The 24,785-nt window shown below is 33.6% G+C and overlaps 4 protein-coding genes across 13 annotated transcripts; 1 reads left to right on the top strand and 3 right to left on the bottom strand.

Annotated features, from left to right (window-relative positions):
* Positions 1-51: 51 nt before the first annotated feature.
* On the bottom strand, positions 52-2,092 carry LOC142536743 (transcription elongation factor 1 homolog). 4 transcript variants are annotated; one of them, XM_075642044.1, is made up of 5 exons: positions 1,955-2,092; positions 1,187-1,332; positions 728-798; positions 431-452; positions 52-345 (listed from the first exon to the last, which is right to left on the bottom strand). In XM_075642044.1, exons 2-5 carry the CDS (start codon positions 1,297-1,299, stop codon positions 255-257), a joined length of 297 nt encoding a protein of 98 aa, XP_075498159.1. In that variant the 5' UTR covers positions 1,300-1,332; positions 1,955-2,092; the 3' UTR covers positions 52-254. The 4 variants fall into 4 exon arrangements, with proteins under 4 accessions (XP_075498159.1, XP_075498161.1, XP_075498160.1 ...); XM_075642046.1 differs by having other exon boundaries at positions 1,187-1,326; positions 1,955-2,079; XM_075642045.1 differs by lacking the exon at positions 1,955-2,092 and adding an exon at positions 1,717-1,945.
* Positions 2,093-9,238: 7,146 nt separating this feature from the next.
* LOC142537847 (uncharacterized) lies at positions 9,239-11,004 on the bottom strand. The gene is made up of 2 exons (XM_075643333.1): positions 9,604-11,004; positions 9,239-9,274 (listed from the first exon to the last, which is right to left on the bottom strand). Exons 1-2 carry the CDS (start codon positions 11,002-11,004, stop codon positions 9,239-9,241), a joined length of 1,437 nt encoding a protein of 478 aa, XP_075499448.1.
* Positions 11,005-15,384: 4,380 nt separating this feature from the next.
* On the top strand, positions 15,385-20,820 carry LOC142536741 (putative E3 ubiquitin-protein ligase ZFP1). Of its 7 annotated transcripts, none has more exons than XM_075642037.1 (8): positions 15,385-15,640; positions 15,769-15,801; positions 17,644-17,826; positions 17,987-18,850; positions 18,956-19,350; positions 19,551-19,655; positions 19,739-19,906; positions 20,447-20,820. In XM_075642037.1, the coding sequence occupies exons 4-8, from the start codon at positions 18,001-18,003 to the stop codon at positions 20,591-20,593; spliced, it is 1,665 nt and encodes a 554-aa protein (XP_075498152.1). In that variant the 5' UTR covers positions 15,385-15,640; positions 15,769-15,801; positions 17,644-17,826; positions 17,987-18,000; the 3' UTR covers positions 20,594-20,820. The 7 variants fall into 7 exon arrangements, with proteins under 7 accessions (XP_075498152.1, XP_075498151.1, XP_075498150.1 ...); XM_075642036.1 differs by having other exon boundaries at positions 17,639-17,826; XM_075642041.1 differs by having other exon boundaries at positions 15,397-15,488.
* Positions 20,821-21,081: 261 nt separating this feature from the next.
* Positions 21,082-23,067, bottom strand: LOC142536742 (ras-related protein Rab11B-like). Its single transcript, XM_075642043.1, has 2 exons — positions 22,709-23,067; positions 21,082-21,823 (listed from the first exon to the last, which is right to left on the bottom strand). The coding sequence occupies exons 1-2, from the start codon at positions 22,930-22,932 to the stop codon at positions 21,391-21,393; spliced, it is 657 nt and encodes a 218-aa protein (XP_075498158.1). The 5' UTR covers positions 22,933-23,067; the 3' UTR covers positions 21,082-21,390.
* Between the last annotated feature and the right edge of the window lie 1,718 nt (positions 23,068-24,785).

Here is a 24,785-nt window from a genome sequence, read left to right as displayed (position 1 = left end):
AAATAACCCTTTGAGTCAAATTATTATTTCATTTTTATTTGATAAAAAACATCGTAAAATTATATTTTATAAATGTCCAAATTTAAAATCCGTATAAATAGAAGATTCTTTAAAATTACTCAAACAGTAGCATGTTTAGTATCAACTCTGGAACAATTGATTCACACCGTAACACTTGAACACAACATATACAGGATTATGTATGTCTCGAGACACAGAATCATTGGGTTCTTGGGCTGAACCGAAACGCCATTTTACGGTGGAAGAACTTCTGAGTCCGTCTGCGAGCCCTCTACATCCTCTAGGTTATTGACGCGTTCACACTCGTCGATCCATTCGCTATATCTGTTGCGAGATAATTCTATTGCTTTAGTATGAAAACTAACGACTTGTAAAACTTCAAGAAGATGTTTTTTTCTATTTTACTTACATGTCAATTGGCTCTGTCAATGCTGCAAACAATTTAAAACAAACTGTTAGTTCACATCCCGAATACACTTGCTAAAGCAATAACTAAAAGTAATAAAATGGAGAATGGGAGGAGCAGGGATTGGAAATAGTGTGAGTGGATTTAACCAAATGTGTCACCATACATATAGCATCTTTTAGAATGCAAATATAAACGAATGTGTATTTTTATAACATAGTTCCACAAGTGGTTTAACACTAACAGTGTCAGAGTAAAATAATTTAATTTTTCAGTTACGAGGTGCGTAACGGCACAGACCTGTTACGGTGGTGCTAAAGCTCTCTTCGCAAATCCGGCATGAAGCTTCTCCGATCAAGTTCTTCATATCACTGGATAGAAAACAATGATGTTTCATCACACAGGTAAAAGGTAAAAAATTGCATGAAATACAAGCAAGAACAAACTAGTGCAAGGGACCAATTAATAACTTCCACCAGTCAGGCATACATATTCCATAAATGCAATAAACTTTTCAACCCATTTTCAACCTTTTTGAAGAAATCTACCACCTTGAATAACCGGATCAAATAAAAGAGTGGATTGAATTTGCAAACTAATGCATGGTTTGTGTTCCAAAAGGCATGATATAGCAATCAAACTATATGCCGACTAGCGCCGCGGTTCTTTGTTTAACCATAAATGAACCAAAAATCCATTCTTTGCAACTAGACTTTATAACCATCAAATGCAGCTGGAAATAGCTAGTAAACCACTTACATGCGGCACTCAACACTGGTGCCATGGCTGCAGAACGGACAGCTGAAAACAGTGTCAAGTTTGTCCATTCTCTTTTTTGGTGGTGGCTTCGCCCTCGACTTCCTCTTACCCATACTTAAGTTAAAATTCCGTATAGTCCTCTGGAACTAATGACATAGCCAAAATTCGATATTTAGCATCAAACAAGATACACCAACTATACAACTAATTCCTGGAAATATAGACTAAAAAAGTTAGCACCCAAAGGGTGTGTTAGCCGCAGAAGTTACCCATATGCATAATTAGCCGCGGAAATTGAATCTCACTAGATCTAATCTCTACAATTTCAAATTGATCGAGATAATTCATTAGATTAAATTAAAACAATAAAAAAAAATACCAGCATAAGGTTCCACGCAAGAAGTTCATAATTTTTGTATCCAAAAAAAAAAATCCAACTTTCATCCTATAATTATAATCCAGAAACCAATAGAAAACCATATAATCGTCCAATCCACGAAACTGTTTTTTTAAAAAGTAAGTTTGATAACCTAAAATCATTATCCAAATCCACGGCAAAAAGTGAGTCGCTGATCCTCAATACGCTCGATTATCAGAATTTCCAAGTAAAAGAAGTCATACAAACAAAACTTAATTCAGAACGACGAATCGGAACTAAATATTTCCCATATAAAAAAAAATCCAACGAGCACCATGATAAATCAAGATATTAAGAAGAAACAGAAGGAAAAATGCTAAAAACTTCATGTAAATTATATTGAACAGTACAAGGAAGAGAAATATCTTCGAATTTCTCGATCGCAGCTCGAGTCAGGATTTTCGCGAGCTGATAAACTCAGCGTGCGGTGACTTAAAACACAATTTTGCTATATAATTTCGTTGAATTTAAAATATAACACTCCGTACTTATACATAAATAAATAAACAGGAAGATGATCAATGAATCCTCGCTGTCGTGAAAAGTAAAAAATTTATGTTAAAAAGTAAAAATTTCAAACTCTCAAAATTTACCAAACTACACACTTTATAATTTTTTTCTCAGTACTCAATTGTGAATTTCTTCACAAATGAGATATCTATTTATAGGAAATCTTTACAAATAATCCAAAAATAAAATACATCATTACCTACATCATCACACACAAATTTCTAATTTTACAACTCTTATTTTCAATATTCAAATATTCAACTATTACTTTTTCAACATTCAAATATTATTTTCAACACTCTCCCTTGTGATGATGATCATGATACGATGATGTCTTCATTACGTGTTTTTGTACTGCCTCGTTAAAAACCTTACTAGGAAAAACCCATTGGGATAAAAACCATAGTAAGGGAAAAAGAGTGCAGTCACGTAAGCTCCCCCTCATGTTGACACGAACAATTCTTCACAAATTTCGTAGATTGCGCATCCCAATATTATATATGTGATTTCTGAATATTGACGTGGAAGTGCCTTTGTGAAGAGATCTGATGAGTTTTCACTTGATTGAATGTGACGAACATCAATACATTTATTCTTCTCTAGCTCTTTGGTGAATGCGAAGAACTTAGGAGGAATATGGTTAGTTCTGTCGCTTTTTATGTATCCCTCTTTCATTTGAGCAACACATGCAGCATTATCTTCATATAGTATCACAGGCTTCTCGTCGAATGATAATCCGCATGAGATTTGGATATGTTGGGTCATTGATTTTAACCACACACATTCACGGCTTGCTTCATGTAGTGCAATAATCTCGGCATGATTTGATGAAGTTGTTACGAGCGTTTGTTTCTGTGAACGCCAAGAAATTGCAGTGCCTCCACGAGTAAATACATAGTCCAGTTTGGGAACGTGCCTTGTGTGGATCAGATAAGTATCCAGCATCGGCATAACCAATTATACTTGGATTAGCATCTTTTGAATACAAAAGCCCCAAGTCTGTCATTTCTCGTAGATAACGGAATATATGTTTAATTCCGTTCCAGTGTCTCTTTGTTGGATGTGTGCTAAATTTTGCCAACAAATTTACGGCAAAAGATATATCAGGCCTTGTACAATTTGTAAGATACATAAGGGCACCGATAGCACTTAGATATGGTACTTCTGGACCAAGAATATCTTCATCATCTTCACATGGACGGAATGGATCCTTTTCTATGTTTAATGATCTAACAACCATTGGAGTACTTAAAGGATTTGATTTATCCATATTAAAACGTTTAAGGATCTTTTCTGTATAATTTGTCTGGTGAGCAAACATTCCACATTCTTTTTGTTCAATTTGTAAACCCAGACAATACTTGGTTTTTCCAAGATCCTTCATTTCAAATTCTTCCTTCAAGTATGACACAACTTCTTGAATTTTCTTATTTGTTCCAATGATGTTTAAATCATCAACATATACATCAATAATTACGCATCCGGATGTTGTTTTCTTAATGAAAACACAAGGGCATATTGAATTATTTACAATCCCTTTTTCGTCAAGTGATCACTTAGCCGATTATACCACATTCGGCCGGATTGCTTTAACCCATATAACGATCTTTGTAATTTCACAGAATAACATTCTCTGGGTTTTGAACTTTGCGCTTCAGGCATCTTAAATCCTTCAGGGATTTTCATATATATATTACTATCAAGTGATCCATATAAGTAAGCTGTAACAACATCCATAAGACGCATTTCTAAATTTTCAGATACCGCCAAGCTAATCAAATACCGAAACGTAATTGCATCCATCACGGGAGAATACGTTTCTTCATAATCAATTCCAGGCCTTTGAGAAAAACCTTGTGCAACAAGTCGAGCTTTATATCTTACTATTTCCATTTTCTCATTTCGCTTTCGAATAAAAACTCATTTGTATCCAACAGGTTTTACACCTTCAGGTGTAAGGACTATAGGTCCAAAAACATTACGTTTATTTAACGAATCCAATTCAACCTGGATGGTTTCTTTCCATTTTATCCAATCATGCCGATTTTTACATTCACCAAAAGATTTTGGTTCATAATCTTCATTATCATTTATGATGTCGATTGCCACATTATAAGAAAATATATCATCAATTTCTTCTATATCTTTTCGGTTCCATATTTTTCCAGTATTAATATAATTGATAGAGATTTCATGATTCTCGTCAGTTTGTGGTTCTGACAGAACATTTTCATCATCATGTGTTTCTTCAGGAACACCATTCTCTATTTTGTGATCATCAAGTGTTTCTTCAGGAACATCATTCTTTATTTTGTGATCATCGTGTTTCTCTATGAATTTCGAGGATTTTTATCCTTGGAACCGACTGGCCTTCCACGCTTCAGGCGTTTAATGACATCATGAGTACTTTCAATTTGTTTCTTCGGAATTTCAATTCGAGCAGGGGCATTTGCAAGCATGTATATATGATTTAGTTACCCCTTTTGTGTCAGCAAATGCATCTGGTATTTGATTTGCTATTCTTTGCAAGTGCAAAATTTGCTGTACATCTTTTTCACATTGTTTTGATCTTGGATCCAGATGTAACAATGATGATACATACCATGTAACTTTCTTTTCGGTATGTTTTTGTTCTCCCCCTAACATTGGGAAGATTTCCTCATTAAAATGACAATCAGCAAAACGTGCTGTGAACACGTCGCCTGTCTGAGGTTCAAGATGTCGAATGATTGATGGACTATCATAACCGATATAAATTCCAACCTTTCTTTGAGGTCCCATTTTCTTTCATTGCGGTGGTGCAATAGGCACATACACCATACATCCAAAAATTCTCAGATGAGAAATGTCTGGTTCTTTACCAAATGCAAGCTGCAATGGGGAGTATTTATGATATGTACTTGGTCTGATGCGAATTAATGAAGCAGCATGTAAAATTCCATGTCCCCATATAGAAATAGGGAGCTTTGTTTTCATAATCATTGGTCTAGCAATCATTTGCAGACGTTTAATCAATGATTCAGCCAATCCATTCTGTGAATGTACATGAGCAACATGATGCTCAACAATGATTCCCATAGACATACAATAATCATTGAAAGTCTGGGAAGTAAATTCACCAGCATTATCAAGTCTAATTTTCTTGATTGTATAATCGGGAAATTGATTCCTCAATTTTATTATTTGAGCAAGTAATCTTGCAAATGCAACATTTCGAGTTGACAATAAACATACATGTGACCATCTGCTGGAGGCATCAATCAATACCATAAAGTATCTGAATGGTCCACATGGTGGATGGATTGGTCCACAAATATCACCCTGAATACGTTCAAGAAACATTGGTGATTCAGTTTGGATTTTGGCTGGCGATGGTCTTATAATAAGTTTTCCAAGAGAACATACTTTACATTGAAACTTATTATTCTGAAAGATCTTCTGGTCTTTCAGTGGATGACCATGTGTATTTTCTATAATTCTTCGCATCATTATTGAACCAGGATGTCCTAATCGATCATGCCAATTGGTTAATATTGAAGAATTATCTACTACCATGTTTGATTCAATGAGACTTATATGTGTATAATGCAATCCAGTAGGGAGCATTGGTAGTTTTTCAATCACATATTTCTTTCGTGATTTATATGTGATAAGACACATATATTTCTCATTCCCTTCATTCATTGTTTGAGTATCATACTCATGGGAATATATATCATTAAAACTCAACAAATTTCTTTTCGATTGTGGTGAATATAAAGCATCATTGATCAAAAATTTTGTACCATTAGGTAACAAAAATTGTGCTTTACCACATCCTTCAATCAAGTCTACAGGACCTGATATTGTATTCACCGTTGTTTTTGTTGGTTTTAGTTCCAAGAAATATCTTTTATCTCGGAGGATAGTGTGCGTTGTACCACTATCGGGTATGCAAACTTCAGCTTTGCTCATAGCATTTTTCATATTTGAACTTCAAAAAAATATGCAATGAAATAAGATTACTGACAATACATATGTAAATATAACACATATCATAATTGTACAATAAAACATTATTATATGAATACATGAAAAATAAATTATTGTACATTTATATTCTACCATTATATTGTTCATTCGTAGAGAAATCATTGAGAAAATCAGTAGCATCAATATTGTTCATTTCTATCCCACCCACATATTGATCATTTTCAGAGAAATCATTCATAAAATTAGGAGCATCAAAATGAGTTGAATCACTCAAACGGTCACTGCGTTCAGTGAAGTTGGTCTCTTTTTCTTTCCCCTTTATCGATTCTTTATAGAGCTTGCAAAGGTGCTCAGGGGCTCGACAAATACGAGACCAATGTCCTGGAGTGCCGCATCTGAAACAAGAACTTTCAAATCTTTTCGAGTGATTTTCATTAACACTCATGTTCTCATGATGCCTTTTCTGTGGGTGGTTCGTGACGCCCTTTAGAGATGAGTTATAAAAATAACTATCTCTATTGTTTTCAAAACCACGGCCTCGACCACGACCACGGCCAATTCCACGTCCACGACCACGACCACGTCCTCGACCTCGACCTCGACCAAAACCTTGTCTTTGAATTTGATTTTGGTTTCCAGGTTTAAATTCATTTTTACTCACAGCATTTACTTCTGGAAATGCTGTTGATCCAGTGGGGTCGGGACTGATGATTTCTCATTAGTAGCTCATTGTTCTTTTCCGCCACAAGAAGACAGGCGATGAGTTCAGAATATCTCGCAAATCCACGCACTCTATATTGTTGCTGTAAAGTTATATTTGATGCGTCAAACGTGGAAAATGTTTTTTCAAGCATTTCCGATTCTGTAACCTCATGTCCACAAAATTTTAGCTGCGAGATTATTCGATACATTGCTGAATTATAATCACTGACTTTCTTAAAATCTTGGAATCTTAACATATTCCATTCATCACGGGCGGTCGGAAGTATAACTTCCCTTATATGTTCAAATCTTTCTTTCAATCCTTTCCACAGAGCCATGAGATCTTTTTCGATGAGATATTCACATTTTAAACCTTCATCGAGATGTCGACGCAAAAATATTATAGCTTTTGCTTTTTCTTGTGATGAAGATATACCATTTTCTTTAATGGTCTCGCTTAGACCCAATGACTCAAGATGCATTTCTACATCGATAGTCCATGGCATATAATTTTTTCCCGTGATGTCGAGCGCAACAAATTCGAGCTTTGTCAAATTTGACATGGTGGTACTAAAAAATTACGATGCATTTTATTAGTTAATGAATATTGCAATACAAAATAATGGATAAACAACAATTACAAGCATTTGTAAAAATAAAGAAAACACACGAGCAGGATATTCTCCGATAAATAAAAGACCCGTGAGTATGATAACCAAAATAATTAAAAATAACCTTGAGAAAGTCATCTTCTTTTTTCTTCGAAAAATTTTATGAAGAATAATTTTTAGAGAATAGAAGAAAGTTGGAGTGATTGAAAGAGTTTGTGGGATCATATTTATAGGGCAAAAACTAGCCGTTTTGTTACCGTTTATGACAGTTGGTGTACAAAAAAATAAATGTATGTATTTGTATAATTTTATGGTAATAATATGTTGTATATAATATTAGTCATGTTTAAATAATTATGTATATCATATCACATTATTATAATGATGTCTCATAAGTTATTTTGTTTAAAAATCTTATAGGCTTTTATACTTGTCGTATCCCTTACCGGGAGTGTGGGATGTCGTCTTAACATTCTCCCAAGATTTATAACAAGTTTTTGAAAAATTTATTTTTATTATTTCTAATAATAACATTATATTATATATTAAATATATACACAATAAATAAATAACAATAAAATAAATATTATTACTTTTGTTACCTTTTTCTTCTGTTTGGAGCTTGGAAAAGTATGGAGGACTTTTAGAGCTTCGTGCTGATAACGTGTTGTGAAAAGTAAAAGTTTATGGTAAAAAGTAAAAATCTTAAACTCTCAAAATTTACCAAACTACACACTTTATAATATTTTTCTCTCTACTCAATTGTGAATTTCTTCACAAATGAGAGATCTATTTATAGGAAATCTTTACAAATAATCCAAAAATAAAATACATCATTACCTACATCATCACACACAAATTTCTAATTTTACAACTCTTATTTTCAACATTCAAATATTCAACTATTACTTTTTCAACATTCAAATATTATTTTCAACACTCAGCATATTTTTATTTGCTGTCATTTATAGGAAGAAAAGTAAGTGTTTATATTCTCTGATTTACCAAAAAGATGTTTATGCAATTCTTACCTCACTTTATTTCTCGGATCAAAATTAATATAAAACATCATAAATATGATATTAATAAATAATATTTGAATACAATATAATATATATTTTCTAATATCCAAACATGTATACCAAATAATGCTACTATCAATTACTCATTTTTTCTCGGATGAAAATCGGTACAAAACATTGAAAATATGATATTAATATATGATATTTGAGTACCGGAGATTTCAAATTTGATGCTATGTATTATTTTGAGTACTCAAACATGTATAACAAATATTAGTATTAATGACTCGTCTTTTATCTAATGTAAATCGATACAAAAAATTGAAAATACAATAATAATATATGATATTTAAGCATCAACTCTTTCAGATCAGGTACTGATCCGTGATATTTGAGTACTCAAACAAGTGTAGTAAACGTTGATATTAATATAGTTGTTCCAATTTTATTACAAAATTTTATATTAGATCTAAAACTGTTGAAATATCATATATTAGTACTATATTTTCAAAATTTTGTCATGTCCTATTGCAGTGGATGGAAGGCTACTATCATTTCGTTCATCTAAGATCATTGCTCTCGTGCTTCGAACTGGGAGGTTTTATTTTATGTCCAAGATTGGCCAATCAAGTGGCTCATTCTCTTGTTGCTAATAGTTATTTCTATTGTGCTCCTCAAGTGTTTAGCACTTCAGCACATTATTTATCAACACTTTTGTAAACTATGACTTGGAAAACTTCTATTTGTTGATGAATGATAATTATGTGTACTCTGAAAAAAATTTGAATAATTTTTTTTCAAAATTTAACATAAAATATTAATATATATCAACGATCCTGATATCCGTAACCGCCTGTGCATATAAAAATAATGGTGAGATAGTTCATGGGTAATAACTTAAAAGCAAAAACTTGTGTGAGACGATCTCACGAGTAGTAGTTTTGTGAGACGATCTTTTATTCAGGTCATCAATGAAAAAGTAGTACTTTTTATGCTAAGATTATTACTTTTTATTGTGAATATCGGTAGGATCCAGGGACGGATCGAGGAATAAAAGTTGGGGGGGCTTGAAGTCAATATGATAAGTTATATATTATTAAAAAAAAATTTACATTATATCGTTCAACGAAGTTGTGCCCTACGAGATTTTAAAACATAAAATTCATCAATAATAGAATTTACATCAATATGTTTAGCTAAATCTCGTTCAATATAGAGTGTCAAACAATCGGCAAGAAAGTCATTCTCCATTTTATTGCGAAGTGCCGTCTTCACATGCTTCATTGCTGAAAAAGCCCGCTCAGCAGTGACAGTAGACACAGGTAATGTCAAAACAAGATGAATCAATCTAGTCAACATAACATAAACACTTGACCGTCCACTCTCGGTCAATTGCTGACACAACTCAACAAGTGTAGAAACCTTTAAATTCTGCATCACATCAAGTTTATAATGTATCAATTCATACTCCAAAGCAACAATTTCTTGATCTGTGAAATCTCCAGGATAAAACTTCTTCGCAAGCTTGCAAATATCATCACTGTTAAATGAGTCAAATGAATTTTTAGGATCTAAAGCTGTACTAAGAGAAAGAAGTTCCACCGATGACTCATTGAACCGAGTATTTAACTTCATCAAAATGAAATCTATTGCTGCATTAAAAACATCAAAGTGGTAATGATGTTCTATTGCAGTTTGCCGACAGGAACGTCCAATCTTATATAGACAATCAAGGTCAGGTACATCAATTTCATTTCTTGAGCAAAAAACTTTAACTTCCTGAAGAAATTCATTCCACCCACATTCTCTAAATTCTTGAAGGCAAGTTTTGGTAGTAGTGACAAATGTGATAGCAGTCAAAATGTCTTGAGATTTTCTTTGAAGAATTTGACAAAGAGTATCTGTTGTTCTCATAATTTTATGCATTAAGTGCAAAATAAACACAAATTCAAAGCTTGCCATGTTTCTATAAATCCCCCGAACTTCAGCCTTAACTCTTCCATTTGGAGAATAATCACTGAGAACTTCAAAAACTTTGCAAGTTGCAGTGTACATACCTATCAAGCTTTTTACCGAATCATAGTGAGAACTCCAACGAGTAGCTCCTGCTCGTTGCAAATTACCAATCTGGTTTGCACCACTTCCAGAATCACGTTCTCCAATTGACAACATATACTCAATTTCATTTCTCTGTGCAGTATGTAATTCAGCAATGCGCTTAGTAGAAGAAGTGACAATATTAACAATATTGTCCAAATGAGAAAAGAATTCCCAAATAACACTAACATCCTTAGCTGCAGAAACCAATGTCAGTTGTAAACGATGTGCAAAACAGTAGACATAGTATGCATAGGGACAATCTTTGAGAAATAATGCTTGAAGTCCATTCCACGCTCCACGCATATTGCTAGCACCATCATATCCTTGGCCTCTGATTTTCTTAACATGGAGATCATGATGAACAAGAACATTTGATATCTCATTTTTCAAATTCATTGAGGTAGTGTCACTAACACTTTTGATGGCAAAAAATCTTTCTGTCAAAATCCCATGATTGTTCACAAACCTCAATATAATGGCCATTTGCTCTCGTTTAGATATATCTCGGGACTTCATCAACAAGAATACAGAAGTATTTATCTCCAACTTCTTCACGAACCATCTGTCGTACTCTATTGGCCATAATATGTAAAATCTCTTTCTGAATTTCTGGAGCGATATATTGGGCATTTTTTGGAGCATTCTCAAGCACAACTTCATCAATTTCTATATTCATTTTTGCAAAAACCTTCACCAATTCAAGAAAATTTCCACGATTAGATGAAGATAGAGATTCATCGTTACCTCTAAAAGCACAACCTTGAAGTGCTAGCCAACGAACAGCTACAATTGAGGTGCTCAAACGCAGACGATTTTTCTCTTTTTCCTCTTTAGATTGTGCATGCATCACTTTATCAATATGTTGTGAGGGCCTCATCAAATTTTCAGCCCTTCTCTCACACATAGTATGAGGTGAAGAAGCTGCAGAACCAATATGGGCAAGAAAAGCACATGTTTTTCCTTGGTTTACCCTTTTCCAATTGTCAAATCCTTCATTGACCAATGCCGAGATATTAGATGAATTAACATCATTCAGGAAAAGAAAACAATAGAAACAATATGTCTTATTTGTTGAAGGCGAATACTCCAACCAATAAAATTTCTGAAACCATTTTTTCTGAAAACGACGATTCTGGCTTCCAAATTTTGTACCTGGATACTCCAACATATCTGGTTGATAAGGCCCCATATTTAGATATGAACGTCTTATCTCATCTCGTACATTAACATGATATTCACATATCTGTTTTCTTTTTCCTGGATCTCGTTCAATAAAAGTAGACGAAGACTGATGATCGTCTCTAGGAGAGGAACATGAAGGAATTTGGATTTTGGGAAATAGAAGACTTTCACTGGATTGATGTTGCATTGTAAGGACCGTAGGAATTGAAGTATCTTCACTAGCTTGACGATCTCTCTTCTTAAAGAAAGAGGATATCAATGTTTTTCCTTTCTTTGCAGCAGATTGATATTCCATTTTGAAATAGTTCAATTTATAATCCTAAACAAGAATAAAATTATTATTAACCAAATAAACAAGTAATAGTCACTCAACAACTCAACAACAAACAATCAAGAAACCACAAATCACACACAGAGAAGCTATAAAAAACAAAATAAAAAATGTAAAAGCCGATTCTTACCTGGATTGTTGCCTTGCCGATGAGCAATTCGATTTCTTCGGGAGTCCGCAATTCTATTATGTCGCTAAAGGGCTTGGGACTTGGGAGAGAAATTTTGTAGAATTGAGGTGGGGTGGATCAGAGGATAGATTTGGTCTCATCCTTGTAAATGGACGGGACTTGATTGGACTAAGACATTGATGTACGACGGTTTTGAAACAACCGTCGCTATTAGCGACGGTTTTTCAAAACACAATCGCTAATAGCGACTGTTTGAATAAACCGTCACTAGTAGCGACGGTGCAATTAAAACCGTTGCCGATCCAGATCGGCGGCGGTTTTACTAAAACCGTCGCTAAATTATTAAAAAAGTGGGCTGTGCTACAGCCCAGTACAACCCTAGAATACATCCGTCTCTGGTAGGATCGACCCGTCTCACGAAAAATCTACTCATGATTTAATATTAAAATCAAGCACTGTAGTATCATGATGACGTTTCATTTTTAAAAATTATTGCATTGGTAATAAAATGAATCTAAGTAGGATGAAATAATATTTATATGTTGAGTACATTTTCGTGAGATAATCTCATAAATTTTTATTTATGAGACAAGTTAATTATGAAAATAATATTTTTGACGTAAAAAACAATATTTTTTTATGAGGGACTCTAATAAAATATTTGTATTATAAAATTGGCCGTGTTATCGTTTTACACGAATTTTCGTGATGTTTATAGACACGTATCAAGAATTTTATGATAAAAGATAATTGTATATGCAACTAAAAAATATTCAACCCAAAACACAATATTCCTTATTATCATTTCAATATTTCAATACATGAACAAAGACCATCATCCTATCCGATGGAGAAAAAACACTGTTCTAGATGCATTGCTTGTAGTATACATGTATATCTTATGTCGTAAAAATCGAAAATACCATTTTAAATGAAAAAATATATATATATTTTTTAAAAAATAGTGTATTCTCGTCTCACGACATTGAAAGAGTTTCAAATATTTTTTCATATAAAATTTGTATTTGATTCAAGCAAGTAAAGGAAAATAATCACATGCCTAAATTGACCGATAACTTCGATTTCTGATCAATCCAAATGAATATCAGCATCATATGATATTATTTCAGCCATAAATTAAATATAAGTATATTAAATCCACATTATTTTAAAATACAATTGATTTGTTGTTTTTGAATAAAAAAACAATTTAATTTTAGTCCATCTATAACAAGTGAATATATGTGGTTGGTCTGCTCAAAATTTAGATTATTAGAATTATGAATCATGGCACATGCATAACGAAATTTGTAAAATAATTATTGCAACAAAATAAATTCAATACAAAAATTCAATTTATCAAAATCTCATTAAAAATTCAATACAAAATCTTATGGAGTAATAAAAACAAAACTTATTATATAATCGTTGTAAATATTGATATACAATATATATGTCGTATTTTAAGCATTATTTTAGAATTATATATATATCCATTATTTTTTATTTTTATTTTTTAATAATTAAATATTTCAAAATCACGGTTCAATTTCTAATTATTTTATATTATTATGAATTATTTTTATATAAATATAAATTAAATTAATTATTAAAAAGTTATAATTCAGTGGTATAAAAGAATGAGCTAGTGTATGGCAAACTTCATCGGGAGAATATTCTCCTCAGCTTAGCAAATGGGAACTGAGTAGCCATCGGCCATCAGGGAACGGGCCGGGCCCACTTGATTGATTCCTTTGGCATCTATTTAAATCCCTCGGTATCTATTATATTTATTTCAAAACATAATTATACTACAATTAATTAAAGTTTGCGCCACCTTTTATTGTAATTATCCGAGCCTTTGAGTCAAAGCAAACTTAACAAAGTTGTAAAAAGATAGGTATTATGTTATATAATCATCTTGCTATTATTTTTCTCAGTACAATTTAAATAATTTATATCTAATATGGATCTAAAATTATATATATAATTTTGATATATTATTTATCTGTTGTTCATCTACGTGCTCACCATTGAGGTAACAATTAACTATTAGATATATAATTTTGGTTTGCTTCATCGCTTACGATAAAATGAATGTCACTTCAATAATGAATTGACATGGTAGATGAACATCATGTTAAAACTATTGTCGATTTCAACGTGCCGAGATTACAATAATTTTTTAAACTCAGAATAGATTTAGGTTCAATGTCCATGTCACACGGCTACGACCTCAATTAGAACAATTCATTTCCTATGAGATGATAGTTGTGTCTTCATAGCAATTAGTTATTACATATTCAACTGTCCAATAAAAAAATATAAAATATTTGTTTATTTTGATCGAATATGAAGAGTAAATAATTTTAAAAAAAAAATAAAAAAAATTGTCATCCAAAACAAACCATTCTAAACACTAATTTTTTTAATGAACAATCATAAAACCAAACGTGAACGTGGATAATGGATGAAATGATCTTGATTGCATGCAACATACATACAAAATTTTATGAACAATCATAAAACCGAATCAAAGCAAACGATGAACACCCCTACTTGTTAGTAAATTGAATTTATATCAATACTTGGTTTAAAACCAAATGGTTTTACATCCTCTCCTTCATGTGCTTCTATATCTATATGTATTATCCATGCTCTATTATAAAACAACAAAGGTGGATATAAACTAATTTGTAAACTTTTATGTTCAACATTTGCCAAAATAAATGATATTTAAATTAAATGATTGGTTGATAATCTAAATTAATCTCCAAATTCTCCTAACCTCTATGTTATATTTTACAATAGTAACATTAACATCCATGCAAAATATCAATTTTATTTGTTTTTATATTTTATGTAACAAGTAGTATGCGAGAAATCGTAACCACTATCTTTCATCACAAAAATATCTGAGAGACGACCTGGTGAGTCAGTTTTATGAGACACATCTTCAATTATTTATTATTATAAATATGAAAATGATTGATTAATCTTGCAAAAAAAAGATATGTGATACCAGTCTCACAAAAATTTACTCATCTTTGATAATTTTTATTCTTTGCAGAGAAGATTTTTGTATTATTATCCAAGGAGGAGCCTCCAAGGCTCACACACGAAAAGACCCCTCGAATAAAATAGCCACGTAGTGAAAATTGTGCCTAATAATACTAAGTAAGAAATATTAGAGTGCCTGAAAGAATATCAACAGGTGATTTCCCATTGGAACTCCTCTGTCGCTCTCCAAATTGCAAGCAACTTATCTCTCTTCTTTTTATTCAGATCTCTCAATTTTTCTCTTTTTGATTATCCTTATACCTGGTTAGCGCTTGGATGATATAATAAATTGTCAGATTTTTTAAAAATCTAAAATCATCTTTTTCCCCTGAATTTTCAATTTTCTGACTCTATTGTTTGCCCAGAATTTCCTTTACCTGCAATGCATACATTTGTCTTTTTAGGGGAATTTGTTGGTGGGTTTTTCTTTGATTTGATCTTTAATGGTAATTGATGTCTTTTTCAGCGTATCTCAAATTTAGGGTTTTTTCACCAATTTTTTTGGTAATTTTATATCTGTTCATCCAGTTATTTTTTTTTGCAGGAGTTCCAAGTTAGATTGTGGAATCTATTAAAGGTGGGTGGAAACATGCGAAAGCTTGGAACTTTTTGATGATTCAAAGATTTTTTTTTAAAAAAAATTTGTTTTTAATGTTCTGCCTCATAAGTTTTCAATGACATGATTGACTGGGACTTCTTGATCACTTTTCGGTAGTCAATAATGCAACCGTTTTTTTGAAGGTAGGGAGAGGGGGGATGCTGGTTGTGATTCATATGTTTGCTTGATTGTTGGGTTATCAAAAAAAGAGAGAAACTTTGATGAAATTAAATGAAGAAATTTTTTCCATAAATGACTGTATTTAGCATAATCAAAGTTGAAAATATATATGATGTAACTTTTATGTCTGGAATCTTTGGAGATGCATTTATGTTCTTCTTACCAAAGTACGGGGTCTTTGATTATGAGGTATTTGTTTGATGCGTGTAAAGCTTTGTTATGCTGTTATCACTTAGCGCAAATTTATAATATTTTGTTTTCATGGGATTCGCTGTAACGGTATAGTTAAATGATACAACTGTTGGTGGAAATAGTTAATCACGAACACGTAAGCTTAGTCGTTTCCATTAATCATGGGCAATGGACTTTCCACCTGTTCCCAATTCCATGTTCTATTTTTAGTCATATGAAGAATGGATTTGGTCATCTATTCAATGCAATTCTACTGTTATTAGATTATTGTTACTTATTAAATACGAGGAGCATTTGGATATTGACCAAATTCCTGTTATGTTTTTCTCTCTCTCGCTGTTATAATATTTTTTTTAGACTTTTATAGTTCTTTTCCTTCCCAGTATACCAATTTGTTATGTTTCCATTTTCATAGAGAAGTTAAATGTTCAGAGTTGACATTCTGTCGGATATTCACTTGTCACACACATTTGATGAAAAGTCGCAAATTTTATATTCTTCATCTGCAACTGATATTTTTGGAAATTTTGACTTGATTTTCAAGTCTGCTGCCCTTCCATACTGTCACGTGTCTGTCCGTCTGTGAATAGCATAGCTCTGCGTTTGAAGTCTCAAGTTTGTTGAGGATTTTATTGTAGTGGTTTGTCAATTATAACTCCATAAACTGAATTTGCCACTGCTATTTATGTGGTAAGTATTTTTCTGTCTTCAATGGAACATATCTTATTTGATGTATGAATGCAGCTTAATTACTTAATGCTTTCATTTGACGAAATTACTAGTTTTTTTAAATTTGCTCTAGGCTTGTGCATTAATCTGTTTCCTGCTCAAATGTGAATTGCCATTATCATCATGAAGCTATTTAGGGTCAAGATTCAAATAAAAACTTAGGAGAACAACCATGTAATATGTTGTGCCGAAATTATTAAGGGCAGTTCCTAATTTTGTGACTTAAACTATCTTGTGGGGACAATGAATATTTTCCACTATCGACCATTTTCATCTGCTAATAAGACGTGTTTTAAACTCAATAGTCGGCATTTACAACTGCGCTTAACCATGTGCGTGGTTGATTGAATTAATTATGATTGCAATATAACAAAACAAATAATTTTGATGTCAAATTGCTAGAATAAGAGGGATTTCATAAAAGGGGGAAGAGAGAGGATTAGAACTTGTCTTAGGAGCATTTGAAGAATGTTTGTATTGGACAACGGAGAAATGATATTTTTTGTTGTGACTTCTACTATACAAAAACTCTTTTTATATCATATTCGTGTTTTTTTTATCTTTCATCCTAAGAGATCTTTTAGATCTTATGGTGCCCCCATTATGAACTTGCATTTTTATGTTTATTTGACTACCACAAGATGCAGCGTCTCATTTCCATAACTGTCATGCTCTCTATTTTCCCGCTGTTAATTGGAATTGTGTTCCTTTGCAGTGTAGATTGACTTTATTCCTCTGTCCCCTAATCCGAACATCATTTTCGGGCGCACCATTGTCTTGAGTGTGGGGGTGTAGGAGTGCGTGATTATTAGTGTGAATCAGTGGGAAAGCAAGTTGTTTTCGTAAATGGATTTATTGTACCAACATCGATGTTGAACTCGTGGGCCGTGACATCTTCTTAAGGTAGAGTTTGTGAATTTACTGTGCTTTGCTATATGCCCACTATTTGTTGATCCATGATGAATTGAGCCACTTTTTTGTTTGCCGAGTTTAATATTTACAATGAAATGAGTATTCTGATTCAATTACTGATTTCTAATTTAAGAGTGTGCGAGTGATGCAGGAAACTCATTCGATATGGGGCACTGGAACACTCAATTCAATGGTCATGTTAATGATTCGGTGTCAGATCCTCAAGGCTATAGTCATTTACATTCTGAACCTTGCATCTTTTATGGGAGTGTAGCAAACTATCCTCAAACCAGTATCCACTCAGTGGCTTCTACTCTGGAAAATCGTCGTAATTTAAATTTTCATCTCATCCCTGAACATCATGACAATGCTTTATTTTATGGGATGCCTCACTACAATAGTGTTCAGCCTCAGCATTCAACTTCTAATCTTGATTTAGCCGTTACTGCACCATCCAGCCACTTCAATCCTTACTTGGCACCTCCCTCTGGTGTTAGGGAGTTCCCTGTTCCAGTGAATCATGGGGCATATGATCAATTGTCCCTTTCAAGCTCTCAGAGAGACGGTGGTGTTCCTGCAGACGGCTATTTTAGAAACATACCATATGTGGATGGTGTCAGAGCATCATTTAAGAGAAACATTGTGGATCCGACAAATCACCAATATCACAACGCTTCAGCGGGCCCCAGTTCTTCTATTGCCGCTCCATCTGCTCAACCAGCTGAATCTGATGTTACTTCAATGGATGCTGCTTCTTTTCTGCCACCAGAATATGGTGGGAGTGAGCCGGCATCCATGGTCGAAAATAGATCTCATCGAATTGTGAGGAACAGACCTGGTTTGATTCGACCTGACTCTGCCCTTGCACATAATACTGGTCATTTGCTAAGAAATTATGTTGCGTCACCTTTCCAGATTCATGGCAATCCTTGGCTGGACATGCAGTTTGGTGCAAACAATAGTGATATTGGCACCTTTCCATGGACACAAGCTCCTGATTCACCTTATGTGCGTGGTAAAAATCTATCTTTGGATTTATAATTCGTTTCTCTGGCTATTTTGAATCGAATATGTCATCTATCTAATGAGGATCATTTGTTTCCATTTTTTGGCATGTCAGCTGGTGTAAATGGGGCTTGTGTTGATACGGGGAATATAGGCATACAAGGTTATCAAGTGGCGGGCAGTAACATAATTTCAAATGGTTTTTTAAATCCTCCCATTCCTCAAGGCCATCCAAATCCCTATCACCCAGCCCCTCCTTTGCAAGCTGTGAGAGGTTACAATGTTAACTTCCCATCACCAGTGGCTACCTCTTCTCGTAGAATCTCGACAATTAGGGCTTCAAATTCTTCCATCAATCCTTATCAAGGTGTCATAGATGCCGGGCCTGCATTTCTAGTTCCTGGTCTACCAACAGGTTTTCAGCTATACCAGCCTCATCAGAGGGATATCACGCTCGACTCCAACGCAAGACACCACAACCTTCCACACTTGAGAGTTCTGCCAGAAGATGTAAGTTTTTGACACCTGAGGGAGGTGGTGGAGGTGGATTAGTGGTTTCTACCAGCAACATTTTTTATTTTGTTGCTTGCGCCTCCCACCCCTCCATCCCCAAACCACAAGACACGCACACTAATAAAGTCCTAAGGTTCACCTTTATCTTTCTTCCTCCATATTTGACAACATTATTGCCGTGGACTGCCAATTTTCAGGAAGTTGCAGTACTCGACATTCCCGGATACCATGAAGATGAAGCAGGAGGCTTCGTTGATCAGCATATAGATATGCGCTTGGATATAGATCACATGTCTTATGAGGTAATCAGGAAGCAGTTCTTGGATGTTTGTTTTCTTGCTTAGGCAAACATGTGATGAAATGACACCGTTTTCTAATATAATAGGAGCTCCTTGCACTTGGAGAACAAATAGGGAGTGTTGGGACCGGATTGCCCAAAGAATTTATTCGAAACAATTTGAAAACGAGAACTTTTACCTGCTTAGCATCTTGTATCAACCTTGAAGAGGCAGCTTCCCTGGACGAGCAAATCAATTTCTGTGTTGTATGCCAGGTATTTTTATGAAACTATTTGCCGGGTGTTAGATCAAACTATCCAACAAGTGACAAGAACTTATTATCATTTTTTCTGTCAATAAACCAAGGTTGCGATTAATATCTACCCTATGAAAAACTACAAGTTATGTGTCAGGTTATTTACTAGTTATTATCACTCCATGTTTGGCATGCATGCGTCCCCAAATAAGGACATTTCTTCACCACAAAATATGGACAAATAGAAAGCAGGATCGGATGATACAGAACTCGGAGATTTCCTGTTTCTTTCCCTCTCTGCGATACAAAAATTTGTGCGTTTTGTTAGAACAAATTATTATCATGTACAAGCTGACTTAACTTGGAAAGAAGAGGATTTGCGCCATATTATTCTAAACAAGATATGTTTTTCGAGCTTGGATTACATTTTCGGTGAAAAAATTTGAAGTCTTTTACCAGCTCCGTGCTCCTTTCCTTGTTTTTTCGATAATGCTTTATAGTCCTGTTGCCAATGAAATCTGTTACTTATTATAGTGAAGTAACTGAGTAATTTTTGCAGACCGATTTCAAGAACGGAGAAACCATTGGAACTCTCGACTGTGGACATGAATACCACAGTGGATGCATAGAGAAGTGGTTGCCCGTGAAGAACACTTGTCCCGTATGCAAATCTACAGCCTTAAGCTGCAAGCCAAAAGGTTCATAGTAGAGGACCACCGTCTTTGAATTCGGGACTACTTGTGTTTGAATTGGGACTACATTTGTTGTATTTATGTATATACTTTCGGAGACACGACTGGGCCTTCAAACATTTTTGGCCTCGTGTCTCCGCCTTTAAACTGTACAAGCTCTCATTGTTTGTTGAATTGCATGAATGCTGCATCAACGTTAAGTTAAATTACAGACTACATATGAGATACACTATGATTTTTTAGCACGAGTACTGAACTTTGAACGTGGAGATTCTATAAGGTATTAAGTCTTCTTTACTTTGGTGATTCCCGTCCAGATAAATACGGTTTTTACAAGAATACAAGCTTTCCAAGTATTGAATTTGGCATCCAACATAATACCATGTATACATAGTTATCTAAATTAATAATTAATAACGAATTAAATATGATTTTTAAAATTAATCAATTCATGTCCATGTGCAAAACCTAGATTACATTCAAATCATCGACGGGATTTAAATTAATTTTAGTCTGAATGGTGTATAGACAAGCATGGTGACGAAAAGTAACAAAGCTAAAATATCAGAAGGATGAGACTAAATGGAAAATAATACAACACAAGCTCTCAAGAGTCGATGAGCAATACGATACAGATGGGTAAAGCTAAGTAATACACTAACGATGTCTGCATTTCTAGCTCCAAAATTGAAAGAAACCAGCCTCTCAAGAACCTGAGTGTTGAGAGAGTAGCGAGCACAAATGAAACCCTTGACGTCTCATTCCTGGATTATAAGGACAATCCAACGCCAAGTTATCGACAAGTTGGTGATCATACGGAACAGCATCCCATCCTTTTCACAGCTGACACATCATCCTTGTTGCCGACATTTATAGTTTGCCCTTTGGGCAAGGCTGCGGGATCATCTCCAATATCAAGTGCTTTACGACTAACCACATGGTATATTTGGGTGAGTACTTCAGTGAAAGCATTCTCAACATTCATCGACTCAAGCGCAGATGTCTCCATAAAATAGGTTTTCTCCCTCTCAGCAAAAGCTTTGCCATCCTCAGTGGAAACAGCACGTAGGTGACGTAAATCTGCCTTGTTGCCCACAAGCATGATTACAATGTTCTGGTCCGTGTGGTCTCGAAGTTCTTTTAACCATCTCTCAACATTCTCAAATGTGACATGTCTGGTGACATCAAAAACAAGTAATGCGCCAACAGCTCCTCTGTAGTAGGCACTTGTAATTGCACGGTATCTGATGGCAGAAAATAATCATAAGCCTTGTGTGCATATATGCAACAAATAAGCAGCAAAACTGAGAGAATAAATGTTAGTTCAACCAACACCATACAAGTTCCCACTGTTTGACGGTGACAAGGAAAATTTCAGTAGCATGGCCAAACTTGCACTAGAATCAATAGCCCAGTTCTGAGCACAAATTCCTGAGATCCTAGAAAATAACAAGAAGGCACAAAAAAGGGAATTTTCTATGATATGCGAGGTACATGTCTACACATTGGAATGGAAAGCTATTTCATACTTGACCAGCGAATTAATACTAAGTTGCTGACTTGATCTTATAACGACAAGGTAAAAATTGTTCGCCTTTCAGATGCAACAAAATGTACAGAGAACAATCAGCATTTTTTCCAAGTCACAGATATACAGTTCGTGTCAATAGAGCTCCGCATTCTATCGCACGAAAGCTCGGCCATTTTGTCAACTAGATCTCGGTTACCGCAAATAGAAACCATCTCCTTATTTCAACCCAAAATACACGTTCCATTTGATTTAAAACTGTATGTACATGTAAATGCGGCAGATTTAACTGCATTTTGAAATTCAATTTTCTATTCAGTCTCCATCCTCAAAAATCCAATCACATTTTGCTTCGACCCCCCACCAAACACAGATACAACTCCATTTTTTGGAAGTGCTAGAGCTAGTTTAACACCCAAAATATGAATAAAAAATAAATAGAACACAACATTTTCCAAACACTTCTAACTAAACCCCTCACTAAGTTCAATATAGAAACATCAATTACTTCCGAAACCAAAAAAAAAATTGAAGATGGCAGGAACAATAAATAAAACAATAATTACCGACAGTTAAAAAAAATCGAGGAGCACCGATGTACCTTTCTTGGCCAGCAGTGTCCCAAATCTGGGCCTTGACCACCTTATCGTCAACACGAATGCTGCGCGTGGCGAATTCCACTCCAATAGTTGATTTTGACTCCAAACTGAATTCATTCCTGGTAAACCTCGACAACAAATTCGATTTTCCGACACCGGAATCGCCGATCAAGACCAGCTTGAAGAGGTAATCGTAGTCATCTTCGGCCCTATATCCCCCCGCCATCTTAAACCAATCGATCGAACTCCGCAAGCACGTAAATCTTGGCGCAGAATAGAGAACTTTTACGTTAAGATATCATAATATATGCGGGGTTGGGGGGTTGGGTGACGCTAGCTGGAATGAAATGATTGTCACGATGAGAAATTAATTGCTCATTTTATCAAAAACATAAAATAAAAATTAATATGTCAAAACACCGCTTTTTCACCAAACATGCCTTCTTCTTTTTTTCTACTTTCAAAAATATATATTCTAAAACTTTTTTGATTAATTAATATTTATTTACCCCTTCGACTTTTTTTTAAATCAAGTATCATAGTAGATGTCTATACATATTTGGAGTTACCTTATATTTAGTTTTTAGAAAAAAATTGTGTGAAACAATCTCACCGGTCGTATTTTGTGAGACAGATATCTTATTTGGATCATTCATGAAAAAAATATTATTTTTTATGCTAAGATTATTATTTTTTATTGTGAATATCGGTAGGATTGACTCGTCTCACACATAAAGATTCGTAAGACCGTCTCACAAGAGACCTACCCTTACTTTTTATCAACGATAAGGATTTGAACTTGTGATGCTCATGTTATTCTTCACATGTTTTATCGTGGTCACCTTCATGGCCTCTTTGATCTATTTTATGTATAAAAATATAATTTCATATTGTCATTTTTGAAGTATATACAAAAAAATAAATTATTTTAATAAAATAATTACTTAAAAATCTGTAATAATAAATTGCCTAAACCTTTTTTATTTTTATTTTTTACAAAACACCAATATTTTAGTTCTAAATTGTTTATTTACCTTCCAATTGAATATTGTTAATAACTTTTTAGATTATCTCACCGTTATCTTTGTAATTATTTTAAGTTAATGGTATTATTAAATAAAGATTCTCTGCTAACAAAATATTTAGAGAATATAATAACCATATAAATGTTAGCCATCATCAAAGATTTTTAGAAAGAGAAAATTTTGTAAAAGAAATATTAGTAGATCTCTTATGGTACAGTTTCATAAATATTTATCCGTGAAACGTGTCAATTATGATTGTATTTACAATAATAAGTAATATATCTCTTATGTGATTGTCTCATAAATCTTTATCCGTGAAACGTGTCAATTATGATCGTATTTACAATAATAAGTAATATTTACAAAATTAACTTAATATTCTGAAGACGTGTTTGTTTGAATGTTTAGACATCGATTTGTCTTTTTTTAAAGTATTTTATAGAAATATGTCTGTAATTGTTATAATTAGAAGCATGAATTTTAAAAACGGTGTAACGGGTAATTTTACGATATATGAGACTTATCATAAAAATATACCTTGGAACAGTTGTTTTGTTTGCATGGCATCGACAAGCACAGAGCTATCATCATCTGATAATACATTTTTCATAGAATAAATAAAGAAAAATAAATTGTATGGTAGACATATATTATAGTATATAAAAACAACAATAGTAAAAAATGAAGAGATTTAAATGTTTCCCGACCCATGACAAACTTGCACATCCAAAATGGAACTTAATAGAAATGTTAATATAATTGTAATAATTTTTTTCCCTAAAGTGATTTTGGGAAACTAAAGTACGAAATTATAATAAGAAAATAAAGATAAGTGGCTATCATATTTTTTTAAAACATAACAATTTATCACCGAAGTTGTTAAATGCAAACATTTTTTATGATTTCATTGAAGTTGTTCAGCCCATGGCCAACTTTTCAGTTGACGAGAAAATTGGAAGTAATTGGTCAGGAAATTGGAGTTGCCAAAGAAATTCAAACAAATCAGTTACATTTTTAGAATAAAATAAAATATTAAGAGTATGTCTCTTGTGAG

This window comes from Primulina tabacum, chromosome 2, assembly GCF_025594145.1.
Source record: "Primulina tabacum isolate GXHZ01 chromosome 2, ASM2559414v2, whole genome shotgun sequence".
Taxonomy (NCBI): domain Eukaryota; kingdom Viridiplantae; phylum Streptophyta; class Magnoliopsida; order Lamiales; family Gesneriaceae; genus Primulina; species Primulina tabacum.
The sequence above is the reverse complement of the archived record's forward strand: the minus strand, read 5'-3'. Positions and strand labels throughout refer to the sequence as shown.